This window comes from Octodon degus, unplaced genomic scaffold, assembly GCF_000260255.1.
Source record: "Octodon degus isolate 3935 unplaced genomic scaffold, OctDeg1.0 scaffold00070, whole genome shotgun sequence".
Classification (NCBI taxonomy): domain Eukaryota; kingdom Metazoa; phylum Chordata; class Mammalia; order Rodentia; family Octodontidae; genus Octodon; species Octodon degus.
This window is the reverse complement of record NW_004524646.1, coordinates 3,593,133-3,616,581: the sequence shown is the minus strand read 5'-3', so window position 1 is coordinate 3,616,581 and position 23,449 is coordinate 3,593,133. Positions and strand designations below refer to the sequence as shown.

General features: G+C 37.8%; 1 protein-coding gene across 1 annotated transcript in view; it reads left to right on the top strand.

The window, feature by feature from the left end:
• Catsperb (cation channel sperm associated auxiliary subunit beta) overlaps positions 1 to 23,449 on the top strand; it is a 167,206-nt gene that overhangs the window by 135,941 nt on the left and 7,816 nt on the right. The window contains exons 19-21 of the mRNA XM_023719627.1: positions 17,008 to 17,147; positions 19,739 to 19,936; positions 20,797 to 20,907. Of these exons, the coding sequence (XP_023575395.1) occupies positions 17,008 to 17,147; positions 19,739 to 19,936; positions 20,797 to 20,907 (449 nt within the window). The remainder of the gene's footprint in view (positions 1 to 17,007; positions 17,148 to 19,738; positions 19,937 to 20,796; positions 20,908 to 23,449) is intronic.

Genomic DNA, 23,449 nt, shown 5'->3' with positions numbered 1-23,449 from the left:
GAAATCACTCAAATACTTGATTCAAACTTTGGGAGTGACTGCTACTTTTCCAGACAGCAGCCACTTGGCACCAATGTCCCTCTCTCCTCAAGGTTGGACTAGGGACATTCCTATGAGGACTCTGTCACTACTGGGAGGCCTTCAAAATGTATTTAATCTAAACCCATCTATCTACCATGGGGATCAGACCTCAGTAACCCTCCTAGGACAATGTGTGGATATACAGTGCAACTAATGTTGACCAGCCTATGGGAGGATCCCCTGTGCTACTGTTGTGGGCAAGGATAAGTGAAAAGCAAGAGTGAGTATAAAGGGGATGTCCTTTCCTCCCAACTCACTTACAGAGGGGAATCACCGAGACTCAGGAGGCGCTTTCCAGTTGCCTTCCCACACGCTGTACCCCCTATCAAAAGAGCCATTTGCAGTAGTAACTCTAATACAAAGTGACCCAAAGAATCTGCTCTATGAACAGCTATTCCAAAATTAAGATAATCATCAGCCTAACCCTTCTTTAAATAGTCCTTGCTTTCTCTCTCTTCCCCTTCTGACTCTTACTGGTGTTAACTCATTACAAGACACCTCTGTTATGATTCATCTAAAAGGCACTAATTATTACCCCATAAGAAATTTTTGATTAATCCATTTATAGTTATAATCCTAAAACTACAACAGATTTTTATAGTTCAATTTTGTCAGTACATCTAAGAGTATGCTCTGATTTAAAAATCATTGTTTCTTATGTTCTACAGTTTTTGTTCATCCCGTGGATTCAGGTAGCTACAGCTGCTTCATTAAAGTTGTTTGAGATCATACCAACTTCATTTTTGTTTTTATTTTGCCCTTGCAAACTTCTGGCCCCTTTTGGGCTTTCTGTTTTGGGAGATAGTCAGACTCACTAAATACAGTACAAGACGACAGCTAATAGTTATGAGTCTGAAGTCAACTTTGTAGAGTTAAGGTTATATAAGTTCAAAGTAGTAAAAGTAATCAATAAGTGCTCTCTTGCATACAATATACATCTAGACCTTAGACATATAAAATGATCAAAATTTGACATCTCTTCTAAGCTTGGTCCTCCTTTAAAATTTGATCTATATCTATTGACTTTAATTTGACAAACATTTTGGTTTTGTGTAGATACACTTATATGTTGGGCAATACAGTGGTACCTCGGTTCACAAACTTAACTTATCATAATTATGAGAAAGATGGCTGTGTGTTTGTATTTGTGTGAGGAACATGACTGTTGTCATCTTTGTCACCCAATGAGGAATTTGCGAACAAAAGCAAACTTTTCCAAAAGCTTATTTGTGAACCAAATTGCTTGCAAATAGAAGGTTTTGTAAACCAAGGTAAACATCATTATTCAAGATCACAAGGTTATTGCTGTGGAGCATTTTTTCATATATTTGTTCACTTCTTCAATTTCGTCCTCTGAGAAATTGTGTGTTCATCTCAGATGCCCAATTCTGGATTGGGTCTTTAAATTATGGAGCACTAATGTTTTTTAGTTCTTTATAAATTTTAGAGAGCAGACCTTTGTCTGAGTGCTTACTTGTCAGTATTTTTTCCAAATTTGTGGGTTGTCTTTTCACTTTGTTGGTAATTTCTTTTGACATGAAAAAACTTCTCAATAAGAGGAAGTCCCAGTTGTTAATTCTTTAAAGTGTTATCCCTGCGATTAGATGTTTCTTCATGAACTGAATTTCATTTCAGTAGCTATGCTACTGAATTTCTGTATCAATTCTAGTAGCTTCTTGGTGGACTTTTTGGGTCTTCCAAGTAAAGTATCATGTCATCTGCAAATAAGGATAATTTAAATTCTTCTTTACCTATTCTTATTGCTTTTATTTCTTTCTCTTGTCTAATGGCTCTAGCTAGTGATTGCAGAACTATATTGAAGTGGTGATAGAGGACATCCTTCTCGTGTACCAGATCTGAGAGTGAAAGATTTCAGTTTTGCCCCATTTAGAATTATGATAGCCATTGGGTTGTCATAAATGGCTTTTATCAGATTGAAGTAGAGGCCATCTATTCCAATTTTCTGTAGGACTTTGAACATGAATAAGTGCTGGACTTTGTCAAAAGCCTTTCCTGCATCAATTGAGATAATCATGTGGTTATTACCTTTCGCTCCATTGATATAGTGTATTATATTTATTGATTTTTGATATTGAATCATCCTTGCAACCCTGGGATGAATCCTACCTGGTCATGGTGTATGATCTTCTTGATGATTTGCTGTATTCTATTTGCTAGAATTTTATTGAGGATTTTTGCATCAATGTTCATGAGGGAGATTGGCCTGTAGTTCTCTTTTTTAGTTGTGTCTTTCCCTGATTTTGGCATCAGTATAATACTTGCTTCCAGGAATAATTTTGGGAGGATTGCTTCTTTTTCTATTTCATTGAAGAGTTTGAGGAGTATAGGCATTATATCTTCCGTAAATTTCTTCTAGAATTCAGCTGTGAATCCATTGGGACCTGGACTTTTCTTTGTCGGTAGGTTTTTTACTACATTTTGTATTTCATTGGCTGTTATTGGGTTATTGAGAGTTGTTATATCTTCTTGATTCAGTTTTGGTAATTTGTACCTTTCTAGGAATCTGTCCATTTCGTCTGTCCTCTATTCTTTGAGAATAAAGACTCTCAGAGTAGCTATTGATAATCTGAATTTCCACTGGGTCTGTGGTAATTATACCCTTTTCATTCCTTATTGCTTGTATTTGAATTGTTTCTTTCCTCTTTTTGATGAGGTTAGCTGCAGCTTATTGAATTTATTTAATCTTTCAAAGAACCAGCTTTTTGATTCGTTAGTTCTTTGAACTGCTTTCTTCATCTCAATTGAATTAATTTCTGCTCTAATCTTTATGATTTCTTCCCATCTTTGGGCTTTGGGTTTTCTTTTCTCTTCCTTTTCTAGACGTCGGAGGTGCAACATTAGGGTGTTTGTTTGTTCCCATTCTGTTTTCCTAATGTGTGAGTTCACAGCTATAAATTTCCCTCTGAGAACTGCTTTCATTACATCCCATAAATTCTGATAAGTTGCAGTTGAATTTTCATTGAATTATAGATGTTGTTCAATATCTTGTTTAATTGCATCTGTGACCCATTGATTACTGAGCAGGGTGTTGTTTAATTTCCATGTATTCAGAGATGTTTTCTGTTTTCTTGTCTCATTTATTTCCAGTTTCATTGCACTGTGGTCAAATAATATGCATGGGATAATTTCTGTTTTCTTACATATACTTAAGTATGACCTAGGGACTAGTATGTGGTCTATTTTAGAAAATGACCCATGTGCAGCTGAAAAAAATGTGTATTCATCTGTGGTTGGGTGGAACACTATGTATATGTCCACTAAGTCCATTTGTTCCAAGCTTTGGTTCAGTTCTGCTACTTCTTTGCTAATTTTTCTCTGCTTGACCTATCTTTTTGAGATAGGGAGATGTTAAGGTTTCTTGTTAAGTTTGTGGTATTGCTCCACATCACTAGCCATCTGTGAAATGCAAATTAAAACAACACTGAGATATCATCTCACTCCAGAAAGAATGGCTATCATAAAGAAAACAACCTACAACAAACGTTGGAGAGGCTGCAAGGAAAAAAAGCTCTTCTCCACTACTGATGGGAATGTAGATTGGTGCAACCTTTATGGAAATCAGTGTGAAGACTCCTTAAAAAACTAGGACTGGAAATCCCAGCTATTCCCCTACTGGGAATTTTCCCAGAGGAACTGAAAATATCATAGCATAGTGATATATGCATACCTATGTTTACAGCAGCATAATTTGTGATAACTAAACCTTGGAAACAACTAAGATGCCCATCACCTGAGAAATGGATGAAAAAGATGTGGTATTTTTATACAATGGAGTATTACTCAGCTATAAAGAATGATAAAATCTAAGCCTTCATATTTAAGTGGATGCCACTTGAAGATATACTCATAAGTGAAATAAAACAGGCCCACATGTGTAAATATCATATAGTCTCCCTGGTGTGAGAACTCAAAAGAAGAAATACAAATAGAAAGGTATAACACAATTAAAAGGAAAATGAGACCTTGAGGATTAGACAATGAAGAGAGAGCAAGGAAAAAAGCTAGGAAACATGACAGGGCCAAAGCCATACATTTATATGTACAAGATGGGTAAGGCAATGATCCTGAGACTCTTCAGCAGGTTTTTGAAACTAGCAGTTAATTGCTAGGATTCTCACCCTGACTAACTATATATGCTGATACCTGTGAACTAAGCAACTACTGTTAAGATAGCAATGTATAATAGTAGGGTCATGCTTGAAGTGCTAGTCATTCTGGTCTCCTGAATATGTGCTGCTTGTCGTGACAGGCCAGTGTCTTCCATGCTGTCTCTTGAGTAGATGTTTGTTTAAAAACAAAGGGGGTGATGAATGAAGGCAGGAGACAGGAAAAGGGGTATTGTGGGACTGTCCTGCTATAATGCTTTATATGGTTAGATTTCTATACTTCCGTGTAAAAATATGTAATTGTTTATTCCTATTTTTAATACATTTTTTTAATTTTTTTCTTCATATTCTGTAGGGACTTAAAGTTTAACATATCAATACTTGATGAAAAATACCTGTTTCATGTCATGCCTAACATGTTTGATATTCAGACGGACAGTGAGGTTGAGCGTAACTGCCTAGGTTGTAGGTTAATAACAATAAGCTTCTCTTCTGGAGGGTTAACAACCTAAGTTTACAGACCAAAAATTAGAGATAAAGGAGGGCATAAAGGACAGCCAACATTTTGGCCCTAGCCTTTCAAGGTCAGTGAAGACTCAGGACATAGAAGAATTTACACTATAACATCATGTAACTCAGTTTTGTTCCAAATTTTCTGATCAAGGAGATTATGGGGCCACAGAGGAAAGTGATTGATGATGTAGATTGTGCCTAAGGGGAGTCATCTGGAGAGAAAACATTTTCTCAGGCTTTCACAGAGACCAAATTGGTCAAGCAATGGCTGTGAGTCATCCACATGGCTGACACTGACAAAGGATCTACGAACTGTAGTACAGGGCTTCAGGATAAATCCTGAGGGGATGTGACTGACCTTATCAGATACAAAAGCTGCATTTCTTGTTATATAGGTCCTGCTTTATCTTGGTCTTAACTATCCAGCAGAAAAGTATAAAAATGAAGCATTAAAAAGTAAAGCCATATTAGTATGCTGAGCTGTAAAAGGCTCAAGTCAACAACTTCTGACATTGCCAGTCTTATGGAAAACCCACTACTATTATGGACTACTGGACTGTATTGGAATATTTTGCTGAATTCATGCACCTAAATATTTAAATGACAATGGAATGCCCTTCTCTGACAAAACTAAACAAAAAAAGGGGATACAAATGAACAACCATTTTGTATCTATATATTCAAAATAGTTAGGATAGATATACAGCTACATTCTCTTAATTCAATGAATAGAAAGATTTGTTCTAATAGTGTTTGTAAACAGGATATCATGCCTGCATCTTGTACAATGAATACCACTAAGAAAACAATATGAAGTGTATTAATTATTGAAACTGTCCTACACTAATCGAATTAGAAACTGTTGCATTGCTATTTGTTTCTCAATAAAATTATTAGGAAAAAAGGGAAAAGTTCTTTTTTTAAAAAAAACCAAGGTTATAAGGAAGAAATTGAAAGTCAAGTAATGAGGAAACACAGGAGTCATACCAGAAGTAAAGAGGCCTGTCACATCGAGCTTTCATTAATCTGAGATCCCAAGTCTGATGACTGCTTGGGATTTATCTCATCTCGCACTAATGCAGAGACTGAACTAAGTACACTGCAGATGCGGATAACAAAATACTAAGCCTACTATTCTTTTTTGAGACAGAGTCTCACCTTGTAGTGCAGGCTGGCCTTGAATTCACTATGTAGCCCAAGCTGGCATCCAATTCTAGGTGATTCTCCTGCCTCAGCTTCCTGAGTGCAGGGATCACAGATGTACACCACCAGGCCCAGGTAAACCTACTTCTTGGTGAGTCAAGAAGATATTAGTCCACATTGTTGTGGCCTCTAGGCCTCTAGATAGACTCGTAGAGGACATTGTCACTGGCTCTAGGTCTCAGCTAGACCTGTGCAAGACACTGCCAGGTCCTCAGCTGGCTTCTTTGGGCCTCTAGCACATGGACAGACCTCCTACACTCCTCCGCATTTGACTTTCAGGGTAAATATCATAAAATAATCCTATAAATGTTTTTCCTATATTAAATCTATTCCCTTTCAAGCCTTGGCTACAACACTGGGGCTCAATGAGTAGCCTTCTGCTGGGTAGATGAGACAGGAGTAGATTTTCTGCACAGAGCAGGTGCTATGCTCAACTTCGGTAGATACAAATAAGAACATTTAAAAAGCAATGGTGGTGGTGTATGTAAGTAGGATATCATGTCTGCATCTTGTACAGCAATTAACCACTAGGAAGAAGGTATACAATGTGTTAATTATTGAAACTGTCCTACCAGTTTGGTTTGAAACTGTCTCATTGCTATTTGTTTCTCAATAAATTTATGGGAAAAAAAGTTGTTAGGATAGATATATAGTTACATTCTCTTAATGAAGAGTGATTTGTTCTAATGGTGTTTGTAAATAGGATATCATGTCCACATCTTGTACAGCAATTAACTACTAGGAAGAATGTATGCAATGTGTTAATTATTGAAACTCTCCTACCAATTTGATTTGAAACTATCTCATTGCTATTTGTTTATCAATAAAATTATGAAAAAAAGAAGATATTAGTCCAAAAATAAACCTCTAAGAATCACAAGTCTGAGGAAAATCAAAGAAACATTCTCCTCATAAAGAAAAAGAGGGACTAAACTCTCCTGAAAACAGGGAGGGCAGACAAAGATGTAAAGAAAGTCAAGCAGACCAAAACTCAGGCACCCATGAGAGTGAGACCCTCTACCACACCATCAGGACTCCTGCAACCCTCCAGAGCCCTGGCACCCAAGCCCGCCAAGTGAATGAGAACTTCTGCGACTCTCTCGGAATGCTTAGATCCAGCTCAGCACAGGTCTGTCGAGTGTATGGGAGTTTCTGGATTCCCTGCACCTGTGGGACACCTCCAGACCAAAACTGAGGCACCCGTGTGAGACCCTCTACCACACCATCGGGACCCCTGCAACCCTTCAGAGCCCCTGCCCCCAAGCCCACCCAGTGAGTGAGAACTTCTGTGACTCTCTTGGGACCCCCAGATCCAGCCCAAGCGCAGACCCAGCTAATGTGTGGAAAAGCTTCTGGGCTCCCCTGTGCTCCCTGGGCCAGGGGCACAACAGAGGGGCACCATAGGTTCACTGCTGTGCCAGAGGAGCACAGCTAGACCCAGGCCAGGCACAACTAGATAAACTCAAACTTAATAGATCTGCACCCTAATACAAAGATGAAGAATGTGAGAAAGGATCTTTTAAAAACAACCAGGATGCAGAAAAAAATAATCCATCACCTGTTTGATCTCATTGATACCTAGTAGTCTCACCTTTTCACTAGCTCCATCAAACTTGAAAGAGAGTTTTGCAGGGTATAGAAGTCTGTGCTGGAATTTGTTTTCATAGAGGATTTGAAGTACTCTGCTCCATGCTCTTCTTGCCTTCATGGTTTGTGAAAAGAAGTCAGCTGTAATTCTGATGGGTTTCCTTTGAATGTGATCTACTTCTTTTCTCTAGTGGCTTTCTGTATATTATTCTTGTGCTGAATTTCTGGGATCTTGACTATTATATGTCTCAGTGTGTTTTTCTTTGGGTTGAGTTATTTGGCAATATGTATGCTTCAGTTACCTGAATATCAGATTGTTTCCTCATTTTTGGGAAGTTTTCTGATATTACCTCTGCCCATACTCTTTTCATATCATTTGTATTGACTCCCTCTTTCTCATACAAAGATGAAGAATGTGAGACAGAGGTTTGATGGAGAAGTAAAATACTTCCATGACAAAGAACAACTAAAAATTTCATGGTGACAAAGCCAACCCTACACAGACTGCTGAAAGATGTTCTAGAGATGGACCAAAATGATCAGAACTCCATGAATAAGAACAGAAGAAACTCACTAAATAGGGCAAACAATTAAACACAGGACAAAAAGGAGTAAACAACAGCAGGTAAATAACATGTCAGTCTTAAGTCAACACATCTCGATTCTAACCATCAATGTAAATGGACTCAATTTACCAATTAAGAGAAATAGACTGGCACAGTGGATTAGGAAACAAAATCCAACAATATGCTGTATACAAGAAACATATTTAACTCAAAAAGATATTCATAGGCTTAAAGTCAAAGATGGAAAACGATACTACATGCCCCAGCAACTCAGAAAAAAGCAGGGGGAGCAATCCTGTTTTCAGACAGTCTCAAATTCAAACCAAGAATGGTCAAAGGAAATAAAGAAAGCCACTATATACTAGTTAGGGGAAAAAGTCAAGAGGAAGAGGTAACAATCATAAATATCTATGCATCAAACACGGGAGCACCAAACTATATAAAACAAATCTTAATGGACTTGAAAAATCTAATAGCCAATACCACAATCTTAACAGGAGACCTTAACATCCCCTTACCTCAAGAAGATAGGTCAAACAGACCAAAAATTAGCAAAAAAGTAGCAGAACTGAACCAGAGCTTGAAACAAATGAACTTAGTGGACATATACATAGTGTTCCACCCAACCACAGATGAATACACATTTTTTCAGCTGCACATGGGTCATTTTCTAAAATAGATCACATACAGGTCTATAGGTCAGGCTTAAGTATATGTAAGAAAACAGAAATTATCCCATGCACATTATCTGACCACAGTGCAATGAAACTGGAAATAATGACAAAAAAAACAGAAAATTTCTCTAAATACATGGAAATTAAACAACACCCTACTCAGCAATCAATGGGTCACAGATGAAATTAAACAAGATATTCAACAATATCTACAATTCAATGAAAATTCAACCACAACTTATTGGAATTTATGGGATGCGATGAAAGCATTTCTCAGAGGGCAATTCATAGCTGTGAACTCACACATTAGGAAAACAGAAAGGGAACAAACACCCTAGTGCTGCACCTCCAACATTTAGAAAAGGAAGAGCAAACCAAACTCAAAGCCCAAAGATGGGAAGAAATCATAAAGATTAGAGCAGAAATTAATTCAATTGAGATGAAGAAAACAGTTCAAAGAATTAACAAATCAAAAGCTGGTTCTTTGAAAGACTAAATAAAATCGATAAGCCCCAGCTAATCTCATCAAAAAGAGGAAAGAAACAATTCAAATACAAGCAATAAGGAATGAAAAGGGTATACTCACCACAGACCCAGTGGAAATTCAGAAGATTATCAATAGCTACTTTGAGAATCTTCGCTCTCACAGAATAGAAGACACAGATGAAATGGACAGATTCCTAGAAAGGTACAAATTACCAAAACTGAATAGAGGATATAGCCACTCTCAATAGCCAAATAACAGCCAATGTAATATGAAATGAAATAAAAAGCCTGCCGACAAAGAAAAGTCCAGGTCCCAATGGATTCACAGCTGAATTCTACAAGAAATTTATAGAAGATATAATCCCTACACTCCTCAAACTCTTCAGTGAAATTGAAAAGGAAGCAGTCCTCCCAGAATCATTCCTGTAAGCAAGTATTATACTGACTCCAAAACCAGGGAAAGACACAACTAAAAAAGAGAACTATAGGCCAATCTCCCTCATGAACATTGATGCAAAAATCCTCAATAAAATTCTAGCAAATAGAATACAGCAAATCATCAAGAAGATCATACACCATGACCAGGTAGGATTCATCCCAGGGATGCAAGGATGGTTCTTGAAAATCTATAAATATTTGAAAATCTATAAATGTAATATACCACATCAATAGAGCAAAATGTAAAAACCACAAGATCATCTCAATTGATGCAGGAAAGGCTTTTGACACAGTCCAACACTCATTCCTGTTCAAAATCCTACAGAAAATTGGAATAGATGGCCTCTACTTCAATCTGATGAAAAGCTGTCTAAGACAACCCAACAGCTAACATAATTGTAAATGTAGAAAAACTGAAATCTTTTACTCTCAGATCTGGTGCACAACAAGGATGTTCTCTATCACCCCTAGTATTCAATATAGTTTTGGAATCATTAGATAGAGCCATTAGACAAGAAAGAGAAATAAAAGGAATAAGAATAGGTAAAGAAGAATTTAAATTATCCTTATTTGCAGATGACACAATACTTTACTTGGAAGACCCAAAAAACTCCACCATGAAGCTGCTAGAATTGATACACAAATTCAGTAGCATAACAGGATACAAAGTCAGTACTCAAAAGTCAATAGCATTCCTCTACACAGATAACAAGCACACTGAGAGGGAAATTAGAGAAACAATACCTTTTGCAATAGCACCGCAGAAAATGAAATACCTTGGAATTCATTTAACTAAGGAAGTCAAAGATCTTTTTACAGAAAATTACAGTACTCTGAAAAAAGCGATCATAGAGGATTTCAGAAAATTGAGGGATGTTCCCTGTTCCTGAATAGAAAGAACCAACTTTGTGAAGATGTCCATATTCACAAAATTGCTGTACAGATTTAATGTGATCCCTATCAAACTGCCACCAACATACCTCTCAGAACTACAGAAATTGTTCCTGGAATTTATTTGGAACCAGAGAATACCTAGAATAGCAAAGGTAGTCTTGGTCAACAAGGACAAGGCAGGAGACCTTGCAGTTCCTGACTTGAAATTATACTACAAAGCTACTTTAATAAAATCAGCATGGTAGTGGCGACGAAATGGACCTGAAGATCAATGGAATCGATTGGAAGATGCAGAGGCCCCTATGAACACACTCAGCCACCTGATCTTCAGCAAGGGGGCCAAGCATGGAAGAAAGATAGCTTCTTTAACAAATGGTGCTGGTTCTCTGCATGCCAAGAACTAAAACTTGGCCCAGGTCTATCACTATGCACTAAGCTAACGTCAGAATGGATTGAAGATCTGAACATTAAAACAGAAACACTGAGTCTACTGGAAGAGAAAGTGGGGAGAACTCTTGAAGACATAGGGGTAGGCAAAGAGTTCATGAGCAAAAGTCAAATCTCACAGGTAACACTTGAAGGAATTGACTACCGGGACCAACTGTTATTGAGAAGTTTTTGCACGTCAGAGGAGATTGCCAGGAGAGTGAAAAGACAACCCACATATTTTGAAAAAATCTTAACTAATAAACACTCAGACAAAGGTCTGCTCTCTAAAATTTATAAAGAACTAAAGTACATTAGGGCCCCTAAATTTAAAGACCCAGTTCAGTAATGGGCATCCAAGATGAACACACACCTCTCAGAGGACAAAATTAAAGAAGCGAATAAATATATGAAAGAATGCTCCATATCACTATCCATCCATGAAATACAAATTAAGTCACACTGAGATACCATCTCACCGCAAAAAGAATGGCTATCCTAAATAAATCAACTAACAGCAAATGTTGGAGAGGCTATGGGGAAAAGGGAGCCCTTTTCCACTGCTGGTGGGAATGTAGACTGGTGCAGCCATTGTGGAGGTCAGTGTGGAGACTCCTTAGGAAACCAGGACTGGAAACCCCATTCAGGCCAGCTGTCCCCCTACTGGGAATTTTCCCAAAGGAACTGAAAATGTCATATCATGGTGATGTATGTGTACGTATGTTTATAGCAACAGAATTTGTGATAGCCAAATCTTGGAAACAACCAAGGTGCCCATAACATGAGGAATGGATGAAAAAGATGTGATACTTTTATACAATGGAGTATTACTCAGCTATAAAGAATTATAAACTTGAAGCATTTATATTTAAGTGGATGCCACTTGAAGATATACTCATGGGTGAAATGCACCAGGCCCACATGTGTAAATATCATATAGTCTTCCTGGTGTGAGAACTCAAAAGAAGAAATACAAATAGAAAGGTATAACACAACTAAAAGGAAAGTGAGAACTTGAGGATTGGACAATGAGGAAAGGGTAAGGAGAAGACTGGGAAACAGGACAGTGACAAAGCCATACATTTGTACACACAAGATGGGCACAGCAATGATCCTGAGAAACATCAGCAGGTTTTTGAAACTAGCAGTTAATTGGTAGGATTCTCAACCTGACTAACTATATATGCTGATACCTGTGAACCAAGAAACTGCACTGAAGATAGCAATGTGTAATAGAAGGGTCACACATGGAATGCCTGTCATTCTGGTCTTCTAAATACGTATTTCTTGTCATAACATACCAATTATTACCATACTATCTCACAAGTAAATTTTTTAAATGGATAATAAATGAAAAAAAAAAAGACACAAGAAAAAGAAAAAAAAAGTCACAGTACTGTGCTGCTACAATGCTTTATATGGTTAGATTTCTAAATTTCTGTGTAAAAATGTATTTATTCCTGTTTTTCTAAATTTTTTTCTTCATATTCTATAAGGACTTAAAGCACAACACATCAATACTTCATGGAAAAATACCTGTTCCACGTTATGCCTAAGATGTTTGTTATTTAGACAGATAGTTGGGGTAAACCAAACTGCAAATGTTGCAGGGTAATAATAAGCTCCTCTTCTGGAGGGTTGGCAACCTAAGTTTGCAGATCAAAAATTGGAGAAGGGGAAGGGCTGCAAGATCAGCCAACATTTTGGCTCTAGCCTTTCAAGGTCAGTGAAGACTCAAGACATAGGAGAACCTGGACTGTGACATCATGTAACTCAGTTGTGTCCCAAATTTTCTGATCAAGGAGATTATGGAGCCACAGAGGAATGTGGTCAATGATGTGTAGTGTGCATAGGGAGAGTCACATAGACAGAAAGCTTTCTCTCAGGCTTTCAAGGAGAGCAGGTTGGTTGGGCGATGGCTGTGACTCATCCATGTGGCTGACACTGACAAAGGATTTACGGAGTGCAGTACAGGGTTACAGGATGAATCCTGAGGGGACTTGACTGACCTTATCAGATACAAAAGTTACATTTCTTGTTGTATAGGTCTTGCTTTATCTTGGTCTTAGCCATCCAACAGAAAAGTATAAAAATGTAGTATATAAAGTAAAGTCATATTAATATGCTGAGCTATAAAAGGCTCTAGTCAACAACTTCTGCAGATAACCCACTACTATTGTGTACTGCTGGACTGTGTTTGATTGTTTTGCTGAATTCAAGCACCTGTAGTATTTAGATGCCAATAGAATACCCATCTCTGACAGGACTAAACCAAAAAAAGGGGATACAAAGGAAGGACCATTTTGTATCTGTATATACAGAATAGTTGTGATGGATATACAGCTACTTTCACTTAATTCAATGAGAAGGAAGGTTTGTAGTAATAGTGTTTGGACAGGATATCCTGTCTGCTTCTTGTACTATGGATAACCACTAAGAAGATAACAATGTACAATGTATTAATTGTTGAAAATATCCTATTAATCAGCTTTGAAGAAAAAAAAAAGAAAGTCAAGACAGAAGTCATTCAAGATCTAGGTGCTCTACAATATTTCAATAGCAAGGGAATACCCATCTCTGACAAAACTAAACAAAAAAAGGGGATACAAATGAAAGATCATTTTGGATCTGTATATACAAAATGGTTAAGATAGATATACAACTACTTCCTCTTAATTCAGTGAGAAAAAAGATTTGTACTAATAGTGTTTGGACAGGATATCATGGCTGCATCTTGTACTATGAATAACCACTACAAAGACGACAATATGCAATGTATTAATTATTGAAACTGTCCTACTAATTGGTTTTGAAACTGTCTCATTGCTATTTGTTTCTCAATAAAATTAATTAAAAAAATAAGTTCTAGGTGCTGTGAAAATTGCTATCACAGTAGAGCAGGGAGAGGAAGAAATCTGATCGAGGAGTAGAGCAGAAGATGTGAGGTCTGGAAGGAGATGATGAAGTCACAGTCAAATCCGGGGACAGGAAATGACACATCAGATCTCATTCTCTCTCAGATCAAGACACAGGGAAGGGACAGAAAGCAGGAATAAGACATGCAGCAGAAGTCACAGTAGAAAGAGAACTACAGGGCTAGAAGATATAGCTGAAATCTAAGCCAGACCACTAGACCACTTCCCTTCAGCGGCCAAGACACAGCAATGGAATGCGTAAGAAACTTTAGCTAGAAAATTGGAATAAGCAAAGAAATTAAAGGCAACAAAAAAAAAAAACCAAATGATTAAAAACCAAGAAGAAATAGCTGCAGCAACTGCAGCCACTGTGAAGTCTGTTCTCAGTACCCAGCACCAGGTATACAGTGACTCCTCAGATTGTTATGACAGCTCAAATAGCAACTCTGCAAAGCAAAGTATTGGCAGAGACTGGGATAGCTGTTCCTCACTACTACAGCCCAGCAGCTCAGATGAGCCCCATGAAGTTGGCTAATAAAGAGAAGAAAAGCAAAGTGCTTTGATGAGGAGGGAAAGAAGGGATTTCTCATGTAAGAGAAACCATGAGATGTTTAAGTTTATATGTCTGACAGATAATAAGCAATAAAGGCCTTTCTCTAATGGGAAGGGATCAAGAGATAGAGGAAGTAAGGAGGGAAGGAAGATAAATGGGATTAAAAAAGGAATTCATATATGATATGTACATAGCAACTTCACAGAAGGAATGTAAACATGTACCGTAAGGAATGGATGCAATGTGAGAAAAAGCACACTTTTAAAGTTTGAGACTTTATAGAATTCTCGTTCAGATATCAAGTCCCTGTTCACCAAAGAGTTAGCATTCCAGCTCGCATGGGTGTTGCACTGACTTTAATTTATTGGAAAATACAATATTCTGTAAATATCGGATCAATAATACTGGTGTTAATGTTGTAAAACCCATTTCCTTTCAACTTGACATGAGTATGGAAGAACAAATATATTTTAGTTAATGAATTCTTCTTTTCAAATATATTAAAGCTGTATTTTGGATAAAAATCTCATGCATAGATCTTTTCATGTCCCCTATCTTGTATAATTTTGTACTTAACTTTCTAATTATTTTCATCTCTTGAAACATGAGAAAATGTTACGTAGATGCCCTTTAGATGATCTGGCCATTTGGCACATAATCCTGCACAAATACTCTATGTAGTGGGCTGGGAAGGTAGCTCGGTAGAATAAGTGCCTGCCTGGCAAGCACAGGGTCCTGAGTTCAATCCCTGGTACCATAAAACAAAAATTTTAAATAATAATAATCTACGTGGTAATAAAAGTGTTTTTCTCAAAAAAAAAAAAACTTAAGAGTCATCCATGCTAAGATTCCGTATCACAAACCAAAATTAATGTGTTATCTGATCATCCCAAAAATCAGAAGTATGAGAGATAGCTAAATTTCCCCAAGTGGTCCAACCAGTTCAGTTGCCTCTTTCTGAACAGTAACCTAATGCAACTCAAGGTAGTGTCCCTAGATGAGCCTTTTATTGTCATGTGGGTACTTGTTAGAAATACAGAATCCTGGGGCCCGTTCCTAATCTGTTAAATCTGTATTTGAACAAAATCCCCAGCTAAAGGTCAGGAAGTGCTGACCTGATCTTTTTGGTTAAGGCAAACAGCTTCAGATGAAACCAGCAGCAAATGATTTATTACTTCTCAACTTTGGTTTACTGATTAATAAAAATAGCAGAAAATATGGTATTTCAAATCTCTCTCTAATAAAAGTTCACAGCATGGCAAGGTTGCAAACAGGTGGCCTGTTGACTGGCAGACAATAATAGCCTGCTGGTACACAGATTTTGCTTGAAACACCTAAGAATTTTCTCTTGGCAACACTGACTGGCAGCCTCCTAAACTGAGAATGTATTCTCTAGGTTCTCCAGTAAGCTCACCAACTAAACGTAGCTTAACTCAGTGCAGTGTGTTCACATCTTAGTGAGTGCAAAGCCAATAAGCACATGCCAGAGATACAAGAGTAAAGAAAAGCTTACTTGCCACCAGACAAGACCACACTAGGGATAGTTCCCAACACAGCATCTCCCTGAATGAAGAAAGCAGGGGCTTTCACTGGGGAAACATACGTATTCCTAAAGAAGCATGCTTTCTTCAGAGTTGTACATCCCGTTCACACACCCACACAAAGCAATGTGGGCAAGAATCCCTGTGGGCAGAGCTTTTAGTATTACCATGAGCGAAGTTTACTGTAGATTAGCTAACAAGTGAGTCATCATGACACTGCAACTTTTCTGGCTCCTTGTTTCTCTGGAGGGAACCTATCCAAAACCAAAAAGCAAAACTTAAGGAACATTAATGGTCACTTAAAGTGTTGTAACAAAACCAGAATGGGGAATAAGCGACACGCAGGAAGGTTTGGAGACAATGAATAGCTTTATTTATATCCTTGGACCTAGCTGGGAACAGAAGTCAAGCACCAAAGGTTCAGGGAGGGAGGTTTATATGGGGTAGCAAAGTGGAAGTGCAAAGACAGAGCACTTGTCAACTGGAGATTGGTTCTTACGATGTGCATCAGAGTGACTGACAGTTTCTGGGAAATAGAAGTAACAGGAACTGTAATAGGAGCTGACACAAACTGATGGTTACCTGGGCAACAGTAACCACCAGAAACTGAAGTATACTTGTGCAGGGGTGCGCATTTTCTGCTATGGAAGAGGTAGGTAGCAGTTCCCTCTTGCTATCACAAGCATGGTGATTGTCCCTAGCAGTGCTTACTTAGCATCCAACATAGCCAGTGCTATTCACATGACCTTGATACATATTTGAGAATCTGGCTGAGGAACGACATATGGAAGAGAGCAATATTTCTGAGAAAATATTTGCGAGGTTAAAGATTTTCTAAGTATTAAAGATGCCACTACATAAACTGCTAACTGTATTTGCACCATTACATCACCCTCATGATAGATTTTGGTAGATGTTCTAAAATCCTGATGCGCCGGTCATTATTAAATTGTGTTCATACTAGTCATTATGCAATACGTAACTCTTGGTGTTGTTTCCATAGGTCTCAAAACACTGCAAGCCCCCAAGCTGAGAGTGTTAGTTGGAAATCCCGAGTTGTTGGAAGTGAAAGTCGAGAGCTCTTTCGATGATACTGAGAGTTACCTGATGAAGATTTCTGTAGCAAGCAAATCTTTTCGTCAAGTAAGATTATTCCTTAGCTACAAAAAAAGTCTATTAATTGTAAAAAATGTAGAACATAAGCTAAGAAAAAGATAAAAATTACACTTAATCCTACATACCGAAGATGACTAAGCACTTTTAATATATTGTGGATTTTAAAAGGCAGGTTAGGGGTTCAGAAGAGGTAACAAGTCTGGAGAAGACTATGTCTCACTCTGGCACTGTCTGTACGGCCTTGGGAAAGTGACTAAGTTTCCTCATCTATATAATGGAGAGTGTAGTAATTGTACACACTTTATACAGGTTTTTTTTAATGCGAATAATATAAGTAGGGCATCTAAAGCAATGTCTGGGCTGCAAGAATAGCTCAGTGCTAGAGTTTTGGGGGTTTTTTCCCATATTTTAGGAAAGGGTCTACAGGTATTCAGGGTCTCACTACCAGATCAGACTCGTAGTAATTCTTCTGTTTACAGTCTCCCAAGTGCTGGGATTACAGGCACGCGTCACCATGCCCAGTCTCAATCCTCATCTCAGCACGATGGGGGACGTGGGGGGGACCGGCACAGCAGGCCAGGGGATCGAACCCCTGGCCTCTAGCCTGCTTGCAGGTGCTTTAATCCGCTGAGCTATTTGACCAGCCCCAGTGCTAGAGCTTTTGGCCAGCGTACACGAAGCCCTGGATCTGATTTTCAGTGCTGCAAAAAGAACGCTCTCTAAAATCTAGAAAGTGCCTGATAACTATTAACTTACAATATCTTCCTGTTTCTTTACATTAGATTACACATATACTTTTAGCAATTTGCTCAGTCTTTTAACTACAGTGTATGTTTTAATCCCTTAAATCAATAAATATTTTTCTACATATCTTACAACTTTTTTCTGAGACAGAGTCATGCTACGTAGCCCAGGCTGCCCTTGATCTCTGAGATCCTCCTGCCTCAGCCTGAAAGCGCTGGAATTACAGGTGTACATCACTACACCTGACCTAAAGCCTTTTTATCATGAAAAACTTTCAGATGTAGACAAAAATCGAGCTTCCACATACCCACCACCAAAACTAAACAATAGTCAAGATTGTGCTACTTTTTTGAACTTTTATTCAATATTTTGTTTCTATTCCAATATAGTTTAAAATGAATAGACAACACCATCATTTCAATAGACATCTGTAGAAAATGTGTTTATTAACTTTCACATGACCACAATGCTATTATCCTCATCCCTAAATTTTTAAAATAACATTTGGAAACTCTGGTTATAACTATATTTTTCCAATTCTGGAAAAAAATATTTTTATAGTTGGTATGTTTGACCCAGTATACAAATAAGATTCACACAGTATTGGGCTGGAAAGATGGCTCAGTGGTCTAAAGCACCTACTTGGAACAAGCTTGGCAAAGCACAGGGACCGCGGTTCGATCCCCCAGCACCACATGCCAGGCAGCCCCGCCCCAGGTGGGCTGAGCTGGCCACACACACACTAAATGTAAATAAATTAATTAATTAATTTTAAAAAAAAGATTCACACAGTATGAAATTGTTTTATCTTAGTTTTAATTAAGGGGCTCTACAACTTCATTCTCTTACCTTAGTTGAAATTGAGACACTTATACTATAAAATGTGCATCTTTTTGGATTTTTGTTTACTTCTTTGTACATTTCTTAACTTGTGCCTTTGGCCCTGTGTTTTCTTTTATAATAGATTCCTGCTCTAACTCCTGTTCAATGTGTTTGACCAGAACACATATAAAAATATATCAATTGTAATAGTCATACAAAGCAGAGGCAAAACTGTATACCTTAGTCTAGGACACTCACTAAATTACAAATACCTCATCATATTTAAAGTTCAAAAAATACTTTAAAATGTCAGACAAAATGTATTAAATTTCATTGAATGTTTAATATTATTCAAGGATCAAATATATTTACCGTGCATAAATCCTGCCAAAAATCTATCTATAAAATAGGTGATTATTAAGTATTTTTCTTTAAAATGTAATCCTTTAGAAGTTATTTTATTCATAGCATCAAAGCAAATATACAGGTGCTCATTGGTAAATTAAGAAGTACTACATATATGAAGCAGAAGTAGGTTTCTTTTTTTTTTTTTTTTTTTTTTTTGGCGTCTCCAGATTGCCTCCAGCACTGGTCTGGATTGCCTTGAGTATCTGGGAATCGAACTACCGCTCCCAGAAGTAGGTTTCTTAGTATTTGTTCATTTCCAAATGTTTCTCAAAGCCAGCTGGATTGTAATACTTCTTCCTGTAGAACAATTTACTCTCTGTTATGATTTATTCTAAATAGATTTTTATGGTCAGATCTATCATTCTGTTTCTATTTGAGACAAAATCTAGCTAAATCTGTGAGTTGCCCAGGCTAGGATCAAACTCATGATTCTTCTGACTCCACCTCCCAGAATGCTGTGATTGTAGGCATTCACCAGTGTTCTTAGCTCATTTTACCTTAATTTCCTCACCAAAGGGCCTATCTCCAAATACTTTCTTTCTTAGGCGCTGGATACCCCATATGAGCACATATGAATTTGAGGCGAATACAGCTCAACCTTAAAAGTTAATTTAAGTAACATTGACATATTTGGAAATTTCCAGGGTTATACTTCACTAGCACTGATTATCTGGGGAGCATCCACTGAGTGCTTTGTGACCACGCTGGTGTCAACTTTGAAAAGCAGCTGTAGCTACCTCACGTCTATGCACCATGTTCCTAGCCAGCATATCCCTTATGAAGACTGGATTAGTGGCGTTCACAAAGACAGTCAGGGTTTTAACATGATCAAAACTTTGCCGGTAAGAGTTTAAGCACATATATTGGTTTAAGAATGCCAGGGGCATATTTCTTTTGCATATTCAGATGAGCCTTCAGTTTTAATATTTCTTTTCTAAGGGGTATGAATACTTCACAGTCATTTTTGAATCATTCCATTTTGGGACCATGAAGGTATTTATTTCTGCTATATGAAAACTTTCTAAAATAATGACTTTTCTTGGTAACTTGGTTCATCATTGTTAATGCCATTTTATCCTTTGTATCTTGGGCTTTTGTAATAGAGTACCCTTAGAATAATTTGCCCTAAGGTAATGCATGTGACTGGGCCTATTTCAATATAACACTTAACTTTTGCCTTCTCAGAATCTATGACTCTTGGGGGCTGGGGAGATGGCTCAGTAGAATAAGCGCATCCCTGGCAAGCACAAGGGTTTGAGTTCAATCCCCAGTTCCACCAAAAAAAAAAAGTAATGGAGAATCTATGACTCTTTATTAAATAAAAATTAATATACTACTTATAATTATGACATAAAACAAATAACAAAAATTGAATACTTAGCTACATCAAGTCTGTTTTATAAAATGCTCAGCCATTATTACAGTGAATTATAAGTAGCTCTTTTAGGTATTAAAAGTGATTTTTACTCACAAGTTCCAAGTAATATTATCATTGGTTGAGGCTGTCAAAATTCCAGGAAATAAGAAAATTAAATTTAAAATTCGAGAAAATAAAAGGTAGGAGTATTGGGAGAAGGGAAATTTGCCTTAATACCTATAGCTAAAAGTAAAACATTTGCATTGAATATTTTTCTAGAAAATCAGGATATTTTCAGACTTAGTAATAATGAAGTATACATTTTCTTCGCTTAATCATTTGCAGGTAAATTACAGGCCTCCATCTATTATGGGAATTGCTATTCCACTCACAGATAATTTTTATCATGCAGATCCTAGTAAGCCCATACCAAGAAATCTATTTTACAAGTCAAAGGTAAGTAATTTTTCTATGTATAAACTAGGATGGTATACTTTTGTGTTTAGGAAATTAGTAAAATTACGGATAGATGTAGCTGTACAGATTAGACGCGAAGGTGCAGCTGTTGTTCTCATCGTTCTCACCACTACTGCAGCCCTTTTCCCTTCCTGCTGTACCCTCTTCTTTAGCAGCTACTCTTGGATCTCATTGTTTGTTTGCTTGCCTGCTTTTTTGTTACTGGAGATCGAACTCAGGCCTTCACACTGAGGTAGATCCCCAGCCCTTTTTTTAAGGGTCTTGCTAAGTTGTCTACGCTGGTCTTGAACTTGTGATTGTCCTGCCTCAGCCTCCAGGAATGCTAAGATTATAGGCATGTGCCAGCACCCCTGGCTTTGGATAGCATTTTCAGCTAAGATGGAGAAAGTGCTTTAAAATTGTTGCACAAACTAACAATACGCATTTCTAAACTGTACTTAGTCGGCTTTGTATTACTATGGCAAAATACCTGAGACAATCAACTTTTCTCTGACCATACTGGGTATTGAACCCACAGTCTCATGCTGAGCTACCTGCCTCCCATGCAACCCCTTCCTCTAACCCTTTTGTTTTGTTTTGCTTTGTTTTTGAGAGAGGATCTTGTTAATTTGTTAAATTGCCCAGACTGGCCTTGAAGTTGCAATCCTCCTGCCTCAGCCTCCATAGTACTACAATAATAGACATGTGCCACTACACCCAGCTGAAATTATCACTTTATAAGGAGGAAATTTTTGTTTTGCCTCTTGATTTCAGAAGTTTCAGCCTATGGTCACCTGTGACACAGCAGGGCATCACAGTGGAGAATACATTGTAGAACAAAGCCACTCACTGCACTGAAGTTAGGAAGCAAAGAGAGGGGATAGAGGCTGGACTCCCAGAATCCTCTTCAGTGGTACATGCATGATGACCTAACTTCCTGCCATTTGGCCTCACCTCATAAGGATTCTGGACCTCCCAAGAGTACCACAAGGTGCTGACCACACTTTCAATGCATGTGTTTTGTTTTGTTTTGTTTTGTTTTGTGGTACTGGGGATTGAACCCATGAGCCTATGCATGCTAGGCAAGTGCTGTACCACTGAACTATGTCCCCAGCCCTTTTTTTTAAATTTTGAGACAGGGTCTTGCTAAGTTGCCCAGGCTGGCCTCAAACTCATGATCCTCCTGCCTCGGCCTCCTCAGTAGCTAGAATTACAAACATCTACCACAATAATGTCTGAAAACCCATGGCCTTTTAAGATCAATTTATAAACCACAAGGCGAGTGTGTAGCTCAGTGACAGAGTACTTACCTAGCACATGTGAGGCCCTGGATTCAATTCGCAACACCTCCAAAGACAGAGACACAAACTATAATCTACCCATGACGTTTTGAGGTCAACACAGTTCTTGGATTAAAGAGCTCAGTAGCAAGAAATGAACATCTATGATGCTGAATTCTTCTTCCATCCCCTTTACTCCCAAAGGCAAAAGTTGTCACAAAACAACCTCCACTACCAAAGCATGACTTGACTACACTCACATGCAATTATTTTTTAAAACAAAGAATGCAATTTATTAACACCTTAACATGCTAATTCTTAGTTTTCTATATTCCCCACAGGGGTTCCTTGGTAAATAAGTAGGAAATGTTTCTAATTTTTACCTAACTAAAAGAGTTCCCTCCCCTGCTGTGTACATTTTATGCATTTGACAAATACTAATTTCAGCAGCTCCAGTGTTGGCAAGCATTTAACATGCATTCTCTGAAAAGCAGCACTGAACACAATAAGCCCTGTCTTTATGTGTTTTTCTCTACTAAGAAAGAATAGGTACGAAACATAAAGCTGTACAAATGAAATCGCTCTTCTAGTGCACTGTTTCTGAATAGCATGGTGCTAGGTAACCTGAGCCAGAATTTGGTAGAGATGTTTTTGCAAAGCAGTTTTTTCAATCTTACTTCATAACTATACTGAATCAGAAATTATGGAGTGCAGTCTTGAAATCTGTATTTCAAATAAATCTTTTTTACTCTAAAATTTCACATAAACCAGTATAGAGCTAAAAACAAAGCTAGCAATGTGACTGTGTGTCAGGGATACTTGATAGAGTCCAGGAGGATCAGGAAAAATCCCAAAACAAATGCATGTGCATCAAAACTGAAAGGTGAATCAGGTTGAACAATAAAAGAGAGAAAAGTGGCAGCATGGAATGAGGAAAAGGACAAGCAACCTTCCAGGCTGAAGCCAGGCCAGGTGGTGCATGCTTGTAATTCCTGCACTCTAGGAGGCTGAGGTAGGAGAATCAAAAGTTTGAGTCCAGAGTGGGCTGTTTAGCAACTTAGTGTGATACTATCTCAAAATTTAAAAAATTTTAAAAGATCTGGGAAGTAGCTCAGTGTAAAGGCCCTTGGTTCACTACCCCATACCTAAGTAAATAAATAGATTTTTAATTAAATAAAAATATTTCAAGCTCAGCAAAACTCAATGAAGAGCATTCAGCCTGGAATGGAGAGAGAGAAAGAGAGAGAGAGAGAGAGAGAGAG